Consider the following 13,722-nt stretch of genomic DNA (forward strand, 5'->3'; position numbering starts at 1 on the left):
AAAAAGAGAAGGTATTTATCACCTGGACAAAGAGGCTTCTTTAAAGAGCATAACATTTTTGACAATACAGCTGCACGTGGGGTTCTCAAAAAGCACAAAGGAGATAGAGCAGTAGGCTGGCAGCTGGGCTGCAGATTGCCCTACTGTCAGCAAAAACCATGACTCAAACTGAGGTTCAGACTGCCAGCCTTGAGCATTTTGGATGTTGAGTACTGACCTCCCTGTTGAACTGATCCTTACAAGTCATACCTACCCTTTTGAAAGGTTTTTATGATTCCATGTAGTGCTACAGTCAATATTGACATGCATTTGCCTCCCTCCCACCCCCAGCTCCACAAAAGGAGGAAGTCTTGAAGAACCTTCATACTTGAGTTCATACTATAATAGTCTCAAGTTTTAGTTTTCAACAATTTATGATGACATTATGTTAGTATCTGTTGAATCCACACACTTGTTTTTCACAGAAGTAGCTTTATCTTCATGGCTTTAAGTAATGCTGAAAAACACTGCACATTGGTCCACGATTATGATTCTTTGTCATAGAATCATAGAATCATAGAATCATAGAATCGATTGGGTTGGAAAAGACCTCCGAGATCATCGAGTCCAACCCTTGGTCATTCTTGATATGGCTAAGGAACTACCCTTTATGTCTTTTGGAATTTTAGGTCTAATATACATAGGATCTGAATCTACCAGTATGGGGTTGATGATGTGGTAATGAGCCTAGAATCACTTTTCCTTAGTGCCATTGTGCTCCTTTCAGAGAACACACTGAATAGAACACAGTCATTTCAATTCAACCTATCACACACAAAAATACATTTGTGAGCGTTCTGAACAAATTAGTTGAACACCAATACCAGATGATAATTTTATGAACAAAAGTCAGAGAAATAGAAATATCTGCACTCTGTGAAATAAATTTTAAACTGCAGAAAATAATTTATTTCTGAGTTGTGCTAGCCCTGTTTCAGTGAAGTCTAGAGGAATATTTGTAGCCCCCTTTAAGTTCATTTACCGTGATATAAGTGCTGCTGCTACTGCTGCTTTGCTGTCTTTGTCCACCCTACATGGGGAAAAAAAGTTATTTATTTTTAAGAGGAATTATGTACTAAGACATTTCAAGAAGCAGTTCCATCTTTTTATTTACTAGCTAGTTTGAAAGTAATAAAGAGTTCATTAGACCTTTTCTTACTCCATGCCATCTCCATGTGATACAAAATGTATATAAAGATCCTTCACAAATAAAGTGCTAAAAGTATTTATACACTTTGATATCATGTTCTTAAAGAAAATTAATTGTATAACACATCATTGTGTCATATTGAGGTATTTCAAGTGAGTTTAAATAATTCTGCCCTTCAGTGGTGCCACACAAACCATTAAAGTCATATCCATTTGTATTCATATTATGACTGAATTTTCATGACTAAGCACAACAAACTTCTGACAAAGGCTTTGTCAAAACATGAATTGAAAAAGCCATGGTTACAATTAAGCCAAAGGAAAAGTCACTGCAGAAAATATTTTGATTCCCATGAAGTATGTGGATTATGAGTGGAATCAAATATAATTTATATCTACATATTGAAAACTCTTAACCCGTGTAATCAAAACACTGTACATTTAAATTTAGAAATAAAATAACAAGGAAATTTTATTCCTTTCTCTGCCAGCATTCATCACTACTCATGAAAGAACATAATGCTATACATTTTGAAAGCAATGATTTTCAAAAGTCAAATGTCATCTGGGATAACCTGCTACTGATCTTTCAGTGAAAGTGAGAATTTGCTGTAGTCTAACAGACTGGCATATGAAGGAAGAAAAGCCTAAACCATTAAGAGTTGGATGTAAGTTAAAATTGCAAAGGACCCAGAAAAAACCCAGTTGCAATGGTCTTTAATCAGCAACGAAGTAAGATATGAACTTTACTGTAGTCACAAAAACACCCTACTCCACCACTGAAGTTATATCTAAATTATCCACACTTACTTGTTCTCTAAGAGGGGAATAATTAGTTTACTGAGACAAAGCTTCATTTAAAACTCAAGTGTAATGGAGAAAGAATGTCTACCTGTACTATGATCCTTGTAGCAGAACTTCCCAAACTCTAAAAATAAAGTCCAGAAACAAAAAAAACATAATACAGTAAATTTAATTGCCTTGTTTAAATGCAATGCACTTGAACAGAAAATACCAAGTTTATATATACCATTTAGTTTGTGAAAATAAAGGGAAAGGTCATATGTGTGATGTACTGAGTATCAGTTCTTAACACCCAGCATTAAACTAGTTTATTCTCAGCTCTGAAAGTCTGGGGAGGCAGACTGGCCCTACTACATAATTTTCTACACTTACATCTGCTTCTGTTACAACAGATATGGGGAGCAGCAGAGCACAGGCTATGCCCTCTCTGCACTAGCAGTCAGCTTGGCTCTTCCAAATGTGCTGAGTGAAGCTAAGACACCATCATCACTGCAGCTTTCTTGCTGTCACCTGCATTGGACACACATCACCACACGTGCAAATCCAGTTCCTGATCCAGCCACTTGTTTGCTGAATTCTGGGGCATGAGGGACAAATGTGGAAGCGTAACACACACACCATCCTGAGAAACTGGCTTGATTCCATAAGAACTGTAATACTAATATAGAAATAATAGGAAATAATAGGAAAAAAGTATGCTTACCTGGGGGAAGGTATGACGCTGCAAATGAAACAAAACAATTTTTACTTATTTTGCATGAGGGCTTGTCCAAACAGAACATTGCAGCAGAGAAAGGGAGAAAGGGTCCTTATCTTTTGGATGCAATACACAACCAAATGTCAAAGGATGATACAAAAAGGACAGCATAGAACAAATGCATATTAATCTTCATTCAGGTTAGAACAACATGTTCTATTACAAATTTAACACTGATAAGTTATTACATCATACAAACTCATGTTAAACTCCTAAAAGCTAAACTTAGTTTTAGCTGATTGTATGAGTTCCAAAAAAGCAGAGTGGAAATTTAATAGTTTAAAAATGAGAATGGAAGTGAATTTACAAAAGAAAATTGAAATAGAAACAGAAACTATTCAGGAACACAGAGACTGAATGCATTGAGAGACCTGGAATCTGCAGCTAATCCAGTCCCTCTGCAAGCACTAACAGCAATCACAGAACCATGAGATTTGTAGCTATCTTATAACTGGCTTTCCCTAAAGATAATTATGCACATAGAGTAAACTCTGCCTGTCAGAGAATTGTCTCCATACACCAGGACTCTTTCTGAAAAATTAAAAATGTAGATATTTGAAAGCTTTTTGAGTCAGAATTCTCAGTATTGTAAAGAAAAACTGCTTACCACAGGTGGAAAAGGGTTGCTGTTGGCAACGACCACTACCTATAGAGAAATCGGAGGAAGCTGTTTACTCATCATAGTGTCTATTTAAATCGTTAAATATGTCAGAAAAATGAAGAATACTGAAATCTCTGTATTTACAAACTCTGATAATAATGCTATGGATGATCACTTTTATAAAAGAATTTAACACACATTACCAAGCAAAGAAGAATATATATGTACACATGGTTTACATAAGAGTGTAAGGAAATAAAAGACTTGCTCCCAACCACACAATGACTCAGCTGTAGAGGCAGAAGCAGGATTTCATGTATTGTACCATATCCATTGGCCTCTACTGTGTGTCTTTTTGATCTTCAATGTTCCGTCACAAACTAGAATATTAATTTATTTTGTCATTATTCAATATTATGCTAAAAAAAAAGACTTCATATTGAGTTTATTAAAAAACAAATTAAGCCAATTGCAGACACAATGAGGTGTTAATGTTTTCTCACTAAAGCTCTCCCCACCTTTTTTTTTTTTCAAACTGAAAGCAGTTTGCATTACCCAGTGGTGTGAAAAGGAAAAGGAGAGTTAGTGCTCTCTGAAGTAAAGAATTCTAGTATAGAACAGGAAAAAGTATTAAAAAATAATTGAACGGTATGTTTTAAATTCTTAAAACAATGGTAAATTAAAATTAATAAAAACATCTGTGAGGACATGAATTGGTACACTTTGTGTTTACTGAACACACCACAGTATTAGCACTGAGCTTCCTGGAGACTGAGAGAAAGAGTCTGTTTAAATATAATTATGAGTCAAATTCAACAATAAAATGAATTCTATTGATCTGACTTTCTCTGAGCCACACTTATGCTCAACCCTCATAACTATGTAATCTATATTCTTAAAATCCTAATTACATCACAATTGCTATCCTAACTTTTTAAAAAGAAACATGTATTTTATATACAATTGAATCAGCTATCAGCAAGAACCACCACAGCACAGCTAGTTAGTATAAGGTTTCTAAGTACCAAAACAAATCAAATCATATGAATCAATCTGGGTTAAAACCTTGAAAAATCCTAACTGAAGCAAAAGGAGTCGCGCCAAGTTATAACTGTAAGAGTTTTTCCCTTTGAAAAGGAGAGCTTACCTTCTTACTGGAATCAGAGCTGCTTGAAGGGACAGACTGTAAAGAATACAGAATCCATATTTTGCTTAGGTAAATGTATGGCACATTAACTACAGCACTATTTTTCACAAGAATGTTTTGCTAACATGATTCCCCTGAAGTACCAAACAAAATAAGATTCTGAAGAAAAATATGAATATATTGGCAATTCCTAAATGAACAACCAAAATAAATTAACTAGTTTGATTTTTTTTCTAAATACCCAATTATTTTGTTATTTTTACAGAGCACTGTATAAAAGCTGCAAACGTTTCATTTAACATGAAATTGGAAGTTTGTTTATAGAAAAAAATAATCTATTGCTAGAAAAAAAAAAAAAGCTCTTCTACCTTCATCAAAAAGGAAAACAACCCAAACTCCAGAACCCATCCCCTCAAAATTAAAAAAAAACAACAATTACAACAGCATCTGGGAAAAAATGAGATATGCCATCAAAAGATAAATGTTTTAAATGAAGTATAAAATAATGTGCAGTGAAGTTATCCATTTCATTAACTATTATGTACAATTGCATAGGCAAAAGCCAGAAAAAATAGTTTTAATTCTTAGTAACTATCAAAGAAAGTCACTGACTTCTGGAAAATCATAACAAAAGTAACTGGTGTCCATTTTCAGAGTAAATACAATTGAGTTTCAGTGCAAAACAGGACTAAATAACTTCTAACAAAGTAGATATAACAACATACATCAAACATGTAACTCATCTGCTGAAGTTATTTTCAGATATTGTTACTGAACCATTTGAAGGCAGTTCATATTTATCCCCTTTCCTAAGTATAATTATTGTTTGGTAAAAGTTGGGCATAACTGCTTAGCCCTGAATACCTTAGGAAATTGAAAACATGTTGGAAAACATGTAGTTACCTGGCCATAGGAAATGCCGGATGAAGATGCACTCTGAAATAAAAACATAGAACAGGTATTTATTTAAATCATATTTTGTTAATTATATCTAGAAGTCATCCTTCGATGCACACTTCAAATGAAGCTGATTTTACCTATACTTGAAATAAATCTAGGGCAATAGTAGAGTATACTGAACTTGCTTAAAGATAACTGACGTAAAAATTTCCCAAACTCTACCATGGTCATAAGGTTACTGTTGCTCCATCAAAAATGCAGTTTACACTTACATATTAAACAAAGATAAAATATATTTAAAGTTTAGGAACTAATATAACTAATGATGTATCTAAAGTTGAGCATACGATTAAGCAGTTTCTTGGCTAGGGTTTCAGTTCCTGACAAGCATTAGAGAGCGTGTTCTCCTTCTGATAAATATTTTTACTTGCTTTTGTGATTTTAAAAATGTAAAATATATCAGATTTTAAAATAAACCTGTTTTCAAGTGAAAATGAAAGCAATGAGATTGACAATAGAAATTTCTCTACTAACTAAAGAATTACTGGATTAATACATAAAGATTGTAAAAAACCCCAAATAGTATTGCACAATATGCAATATCCAAAGACAATTACTCTGATAAAAAGCATTACACAGTAGGAATTCTGACATTTTAGTAGGCTAACAAATTAAGCATTTGTAATAGGTGATGAGCAGCCCTTATGACATAAATGATTATGCTTTGAGGAACTGACAATATAACACCTTTTAATTTTGGTTTTTAATCTCAGAATAATATCTCAGACTAACACTGTTTTCCTTGATATGTTTAGGAAGAATAATATAGCTCTACAGAAGAGAATCAAATGCAATTTGCAATAAAGAGATGAGTTAAGAAGCATAGTAAGAGACAATCAGTAAAAATATCCATAACCAGCTTACGTCTCTGCAGGCATGTTGACCATATGTACCAGCAGCACCTCCCTAAGAAAAAAAAAGAAACCAGTTATTTCTCATCTATAGCTGCTTCAGAAGGAAAGTCACACTTCAGACACCCTCAATTCTGTCTGATCTTTATGTAAAGAATAGATGATAAGGAGAGCATTGTAGTCTCCACTACAAATGTTTGAACATAGGAGCCCTTTGTCTATTAGTGATTATCTAGTGGTACTTGGGAAACATTTTAAAACAGGTACTGTTGAGACACAATTTTAATAAATTATAAAGGTTTTATATAATGCTCATAATTCAAACATACTATGTATGTCATATGTACATACATGTAAAAATTAGGAAGCAGAAATCCAAAAGAAAAAAAAAAGCTAACATCTTCCTGATAGTCAATAAATTATAAAATGTAAACATTCAGCATAAATAGTAGTAGTTCCTTTTCTACATAAACCTCAATTGTTACTATTATTACGATCAAGTCTCCCCAAAACCTGTAATTTTGTTTTCTTTGCAAAAACCCAACACACATTGTGATGAATTAATTTTATATTTTGCAAGTACTGATGATATGAATGTTTTACATTTTTGCACTGTTTCATTTATTTTTCTTTTTTTTTTTCTTTTTATTTTGATGAAATGTTTGGATTAAATACAAATTTTTATTAAAAAATTAAAACCTTATCTTGAAAGTGCTGAAAGGAAAACAAAATAATTATATATATATTTTAATCCGTACAATTAGTCACCATCTTGATAAAAATGCTTCAGGTAAGTCTTTGATCTATTCAGCACATTCATTATATTACACTGTTGCATCTTTCACCTTTTTCTGGATGACTGGTTTAACCTGTTCAGGATTCATAACTTCACAACTATCCCTGCTGCCTGAAAAATGAGAAACTGAAATAGCCTCAGTTCTTGCACAAATCTGTGTGACCACTTCTGCGAGGAGGAGCTACCTAGAACATGCAGACAGACTTGCATCAGTCTTGTCTTGAATAGAAGGAAGAGTAGATACCTTGTATAATGAGTGTAATATAAGTGCCACAGATAACCCCTTCCAGTCCTTTTTTTTTTCATGATTCTATAATCCACATGTTTCTATTTAACTTTTTAACTTCTCTGTTTTCCAGCTACTTAATATCATTGAATAAACTGTAATATTCATCCTTGAGATCTCTCTTCAGTATTTTCTGTTTGCAACAGAAACTCCCACATGAACAGTCATATTAAATAATGCCATTGAAGACTACGAGTTACTATAAATATAGTTATGCTGGGGACAAAAGAGTAAATGTAAGAATAGTGCTTACAGGGCCACATCCACTGCTGCTTATTGTGTAGACTACTCCACCCTGAAATAAAAACAGAAGCCAATTATTTCCCTGTAAATAAAAAGGGGGAAAGACAGAAAAAAAGCAACAAACTGCTGGTTTTGGCATGAAGAGCTGTGCAGCTGACAATGTGTATGTGCTAGTAAGGGTAAAGCAAGTACAGAGGTTACCAGTTCACTGGCAACTGCCTGTAACAATTCTAATTTAGTATGAGACATTAGTCATCTTTATTTCACATAACTTCCATATGACTCTGTCATTGGTCATGAAACCTTTCAAAATTTTACTAAGTGGTTCATATTTTATAAAAAAATAATAACTTTAGGTACTTAGTGTCAAGATGAGAAACAGCTCTTAGGAAAGAATATGTATTATATATTAAACAAATACACTGCAGAAAATTGGGTTTTAGCATATACATCAAAATAATTTGTATTTCTCGATATCTGGTAATTCCAGTTACAAGTAGTAAAGATTGAAGGAATAGAATATTACTAGATAACTCACTAATAACTACCAGTAAGTAGTAAGAAATACACCCTTGAGAGGCTGGAGACATATCAGAAAGCATCTAAGAGTTAAAGGGTAAATAGGAAAACTAATTGTAGTGAAGATAATTAATTAAAAACCAAGCATATATTTCTGTGATGAATAAAGTAAAAGTGGTAAGTGAAAACGCAGACATACCCCAGAATTTTTAAAAGGCTAACTAGACAGTGATTAGACTCCAAATTTTCAACTGAAAATATAAGTCATTGTTAAAAGCAATATAGACATTATACTGGAGCTTTAATATGGGCATGAATATCTGGGGAAGTTCGGGGAAATTTTGTAAATTCTTGTGGAAAAGACAGTGAAACACAAGTATATTTAAATCTTTCATTTTGACTATTAAAAAAGAGGGGGGAAAAGGAAAAATACCTGATGAATTAAGAATAGGTACAGTTCAATTTTCATTATGCCAGATGTCACTAAAACTATGAAGTAAATGGTTTGTGACTGTGTTTGTATGCACACACGCACACATAGGTAGGAAACCTCTAGGAAGATGGAAGAAATATTATTTTCCTGAAAAGAGTCAGGTCAATGCTCAACAAAAATGACTGAAGCGTGAAATCAAAGGTAGTGAAGCAGCTTGTAGGTAAAAATACTGTCAGCAAGCTATTGAGTTCAACAGAGAGGAGGTAATTGAACTTAGTCCAGGTACTGAACATACTGTTTACTGGATGAATAACTCTGCAATTCTGTGTGAACTAGCAGAGAAGATATTTCAGTACAGTGTTAAATCACCTCAGTACTCTGTAGTTACACTATTTTAGTCGTTCAAGATTACTAAAGAAAAACATACAAATGCAGGAATTTAGGGCTCATACCTGACTGCCTGAATAGCTGCTCTGAGAAGAACCTGAAGGTCCAACCTGTAAAGAAACCAAAATGGTATTTAATATTTTGCAGGAAAATTATTTTATGTAAGTGATTTTCAGGAAAGAAAGTTATACTTGGTGGGAAAAGGAAAAACCCACAAAGTAATTACTTAAGACTTCATACCACCAACTGATACTATCAAAATTATTTCAGAGATCTTTCAAGCCGAATAATCAAAACTATACCCAGGCAGCTGTTTTAAGTAACATAATTCTGCTGTTTGCATCCTTTTTTATCTGACCTCATACACTTCTGCCCATCACTGAGGAGGGAAACCCACACTGTCACAAGTAGACTAAAGCCTTTTACTGATATGACTATGTAACCACTAACATATTTCCTGTAAAAAAGTAAAGAAGAAAAAGAGGCTTCTTCACTGAGCTGCAACTGATAGTTTTCAGAGGAAAAAACCTAAATTGTTATATTTTATATCAAGATCATGATTTGCAAAAGGCAAGGTTTTACAGCTGTTGGAATAAGTGATCTTGAACAGCAAGCAACAACTATGAATAAAAAGTGAAGACAGAAACAAGAAAAATTCTATAAGAAAGTTACTTCAGGTTAGCTAGAGAGAACCTGCAGAAGGAAATGATATGGCTGACAATGACTTAAAAGGTTTTGAATTTTAATAAACAAAGGTGAATTGCCAAAAAGGAAATTAAATTGAGTAACAAGAGGGATAAATAAAGAAGTGACTAGAAGCAGTTTTTGACCAGGTCTTAAGATCTTGGGCAGTTAGCAGCATTGCCAATGTCTTTGGAGAAAGAATATTTACCATGATGCATCGGCCTTGTGTTGTGTAAGTCCCTCCATGCTGCAAGAAAATACAGACTCCAGTTACTGGTTATTGAGTGGTGTATAAATACCAAATTACTTTAAACAGGAAATCAACTGAATTCACATTCATGCTCTGAGTGAAGAAATCAAGTGTTTCATTGCTCATCAAGTTCATGAGAACTAATATTAACTAATTAAAAATAACAATACCTTCAAAACTGAATACAAAAATGAAAGCATAAATGAGATCTATCTAGGAAAGTGATGTGAATGGTACAATATAATCTTCATGCTGCAAGCATGAAACAAGTGGAGCGGTAGGACAAGAATTCTAAAACTGAGGTAACTGAAAATCGGGAAATTGAAGAAAAATTGCTCTTACCTTGTTACATTCTACTTCTATCATAAGCTGTGGGGGAAAAAAAGAAAAAAGAGGAAGCATTACCAAATTATTTATTGCAGAAAAAAGCGCACCTTATTATAGGAAACAGGAAATACTTTTGGTGAAGTGTGAGACTAAAGACAGGTGTTCACTCTTCTAGATCACAAGCTCATAAATCAGTGCTGCTACAGTCAAGAACCAATATGGTTGATTTGAACAGGCTTTCTTTACTTAAGTGGACAATCATGTTTAATATGTTTCATATAAGCATAATTCTTGGCAAAAAAAAATTAGCAAACTCCTTTCTAAGAATGTGCTGCACAGCTATAGTTCCCAGGAACTGGGGCAAGAGTTAAGAACAGCACAGTACACCAAAAGTACAGTACAGTTCTCCTTATGAACAATATTATTTTCTTTTTCATTTCTTTTTCTTTATGGTATGGGTTGTTTTGATAATTAGATTATTACCTTTCTTATTTCTGTGGGAGAAAAATAATATTTGCTGTATTTTTTCATCATTTTAGTAAGAGGATTAGGCAGATTAAAATTATTGAAAACATGTAATGATTTTGGCCATCTTAATGAATAAATGACAACAAATATATGTCTTGTATCAATTCAAAGATACTTTAATTTACTGTATTAATTTCTAGTATGCAAATACACTCAAAACATACCTTCCTTTTACTTTTTCCTGTCCCATTAACTGACTCAGAATGTGTAGGTGTGAGAGTTTTGCTTTGAATTCCAACCCAAAAATTCTCTAGATTTTGAACAACGGTTGCACTAGAAAAAAACCAAAATAATAATTCTTTTTCTATCAAAATATTTCAGTATAAAATACCAATATACTCTCCTCCCCCCTTCCCCCAGCCAAGAAAATCCACTGTATTTTGGTTTTAGGGGTACACAATACAAGTTTCACAGAACACTTTTCCAGTGACTTATATTATCACCTGACATAATTTTGAAGATAAATGAAAGAGATGCTGAGACAAGCAGAATAGGAATGGACACTATTTGAAGAAATACTGACCTCAGTGAAGAGTATCAGCTCAAACACCCATAAGAATTGTCACAACTCTTTCCTATTCTGACAATCTATATCTATGATGGTGAATTGATTTTCATGGCATTAATGAGTGGAAGCAGTTGTGGTTTTGTGTTCTTTTGCCCATTCTTTGTATTCCTCAAGATATAATGAAGCAAGGCAAAGATGGCCCTATCATAAATTTGCACTTCAAACAATTCAAGCTGTCAAATATTTAGATATTTCCCAATTACATCAAGCATGTATTTTGTTACTTTTTGGTACTTTTACAAGCTTCAGATCTCCAAGAAAAGTAGCATTAAAAGTAGGATAACTTTGTCTTCTCCTGTTTCAGGAGTTTCAGCAGTTAGTTCATGGGTCATAAACTGATTTTCAAATTTATTTTAGCAGAATTTACATCAATCTACTATTCTTCCACTGTTCAAAATGAAAAAAGGTGTAATTGAACAGAGCCTGAGCTTCATGTATTCAGGGAACTAGTTAAATTCATTTTGTTGCTGTTGTATTAAAGAGGTCAAAGTGTAAAAACTGGTTACTCAAAGATCCATTAATAACACTGTGCTTAATGGAATTATTTACACATATTAAGATCTGTAGGACAGTGTTTACCTTTTACACTACATCTTGAAATGGAAATGATATTATTCAATATATATAGTGGGAAGTTATGACAAACTATTAAAAAGTATAATAGTGGCAAGACAAGAACATCAGAAACAAAAACACAGGTCTATTTCAAAATATTCCATAGAAATAAAATTTCAAGGGGAAAAAATAAATAAACAAGAAAAATCGTTATTTACATAAATTGAAGCTCTCCAACATCATGTGGAGCAATCCATGTTGTTGTAACTTTCTGTTTCACATCTGAATTTGCATGACTTATTGCTGAATTCTGCAATTAAAAATAAATACATATAATTACATAAGATGCAAAAGTGATTTTACCTATATTGTTAAGGGAACTGTCTCTACCACAAAAGGTAACACTGATGTCCTCCTAAAAAAGCCAAGTAGTTTCTACATTAGATTCATATCACATATAGAGGATGCATGTAGTTCTTGAAAAAGTCTAATTGTTTTAACCTCTTCTGATGAAGTAGCTTTGCCATATAAAAAATGCTCACTATTTCTACTATTTAAAAGAAAACCAAGGTTAATTAAGTATTCCAAAGACTGAACACATACCGTCATATTATGACATTCCAAGCCTTTGGTGTTTGGATCTGTAATTTTAAAAGTACCAACAGGACTATCTCCATCTATTTCTCGAGCTTGTAGATTAAATCCTTTAAAACCAGCTTCTCCAAGTGCTTCTAGAGTCACTGTGAAAAGAGACATTTTGAGAAATTTAAGTTTCATACACTACTAAAACCTCCTAAATGTGTAACATCTAATTTCCTTTACTCCAAGGCACAAGACTACACGTGTACAATTTTAAAAACCAATTAAAAAGCTTTTCTTGATTATAAGGAGAATGACTATAAAGGAAAAAATTTGGAGAGGGGCTTTTGTGTAAAGTAGCATGAAATTTTTCATTTACTGACAATTTTAAAAGGAATTCTGCTCTACCAAGTGATGAGTGGCCCTGCTAACCAAAAGATTTTTTATTTTCTGTCTAATTAGGCCTACAAAGTCAAAATATCTACAGGAAAAAGAGAAATGCATTTCTACCTCTGTTTTAAAAGAAAACATTAACATTTTCCTAAGGCTGAATTGCAGACACATTTTTGTTAAAATGTATTACAACTCTAAAGAGAGAAACTAGACAATTTTGTTTTCATGTTCTATATTAAGTAAAAAAAATCAATAATTATATGAGCTACCCAATTTTATTCAACTTCTGTTACTGAAGGAGCTCAGAAAAATATGGGAAAGAGCAGTCTTCTGTTTTGTTTATATCCAAACAGAAATTAAATTTCAAAAGGCATAATCGATTTTTTTATGGTCTACTAAAACTTTACTCTGCTACTTCCATTATTAGGCACTTTTGCAAATAAAATCAGAATAATGGTTTATGCACAAAGGTTATGTGTAGTCATTAAAAATAAAGAGGGATGAAGTGGAATGACACAGAAGTCAAGGCAAGGACCAATCCTACCCTGGTAATTTAACATTTCCAAACACCTGCATAATTAGCCTTCCAATTTTTCGTCAACTTTCAGCCCTAATTCACTAATTTTCCCCAGGTCTCACAGAAGCAATGACATCCAGCACTTGAATGCAGTGCTAAATCAAGCAGAGATGAGACTATAAGAGTGCTGGCACATGGAACTCCATAGGCCAAACTACAATATATTCAATGCATCCTAATGCAGCTCCCTGAGACCAGGTACTGGGTGCTCACGATTTGAAACAATAGAAAAGTAGTGGTAAAAATAAAAAATTAAAAAAAAAAAAAAAAAAAAAAGGAGGGGAAAAAA

General features: G+C 33.2%; 1 protein-coding gene across 1 annotated transcript in view; it reads right to left on the bottom strand.

The window, feature by feature from the left end:
• LOC108503309 (loricrin-like) overlaps nt 1-13,722 on the bottom strand; it is a 74,149-nt gene that overhangs the window by 33,650 nt on the left and 26,777 nt on the right. The window contains exons 3-16 of the mRNA XM_017827171.1: nt 12,488-12,624; nt 12,103-12,194; nt 10,926-11,034; nt 10,249-10,275; nt 9,865-9,903; nt 9,038-9,082; nt 7,644-7,685; nt 6,322-6,363; nt 5,401-5,433; nt 4,498-4,533; nt 3,357-3,395; nt 2,696-2,713; nt 2,081-2,116; nt 1,022-1,069 (exon numbers count right to left, since the gene is read on the bottom strand). Coding sequence (XP_017682660.1) covers nt 1,022-1,069; nt 2,081-2,116; nt 2,696-2,713; nt 3,357-3,395; nt 4,498-4,533; nt 5,401-5,433; nt 6,322-6,363; nt 7,644-7,685; nt 9,038-9,082; nt 9,865-9,903; nt 10,249-10,275; nt 10,926-11,034; nt 12,103-12,194; nt 12,488-12,493 — 612 coding nt within the window. The 5' untranslated portion in view covers nt 12,494-12,624. The remainder of the gene's footprint in view (nt 1-1,021; nt 1,070-2,080; nt 2,117-2,695; nt 2,714-3,356; nt 3,396-4,497; nt 4,534-5,400; nt 5,434-6,321; nt 6,364-7,643; nt 7,686-9,037; nt 9,083-9,864; nt 9,904-10,248; nt 10,276-10,925; nt 11,035-12,102; nt 12,195-12,487; nt 12,625-13,722) is intronic.

The sequence above is a fragment of the Lepidothrix coronata genome, unplaced genomic scaffold (genome assembly GCF_001604755.1).
Source record: "Lepidothrix coronata isolate B3197 unplaced genomic scaffold, Lepidothrix_coronata-1.0 Scaffold136, whole genome shotgun sequence".
NCBI classification, from domain to species: Eukaryota; Metazoa; Chordata; class Aves; order Passeriformes; family Pipridae; genus Lepidothrix; species Lepidothrix coronata.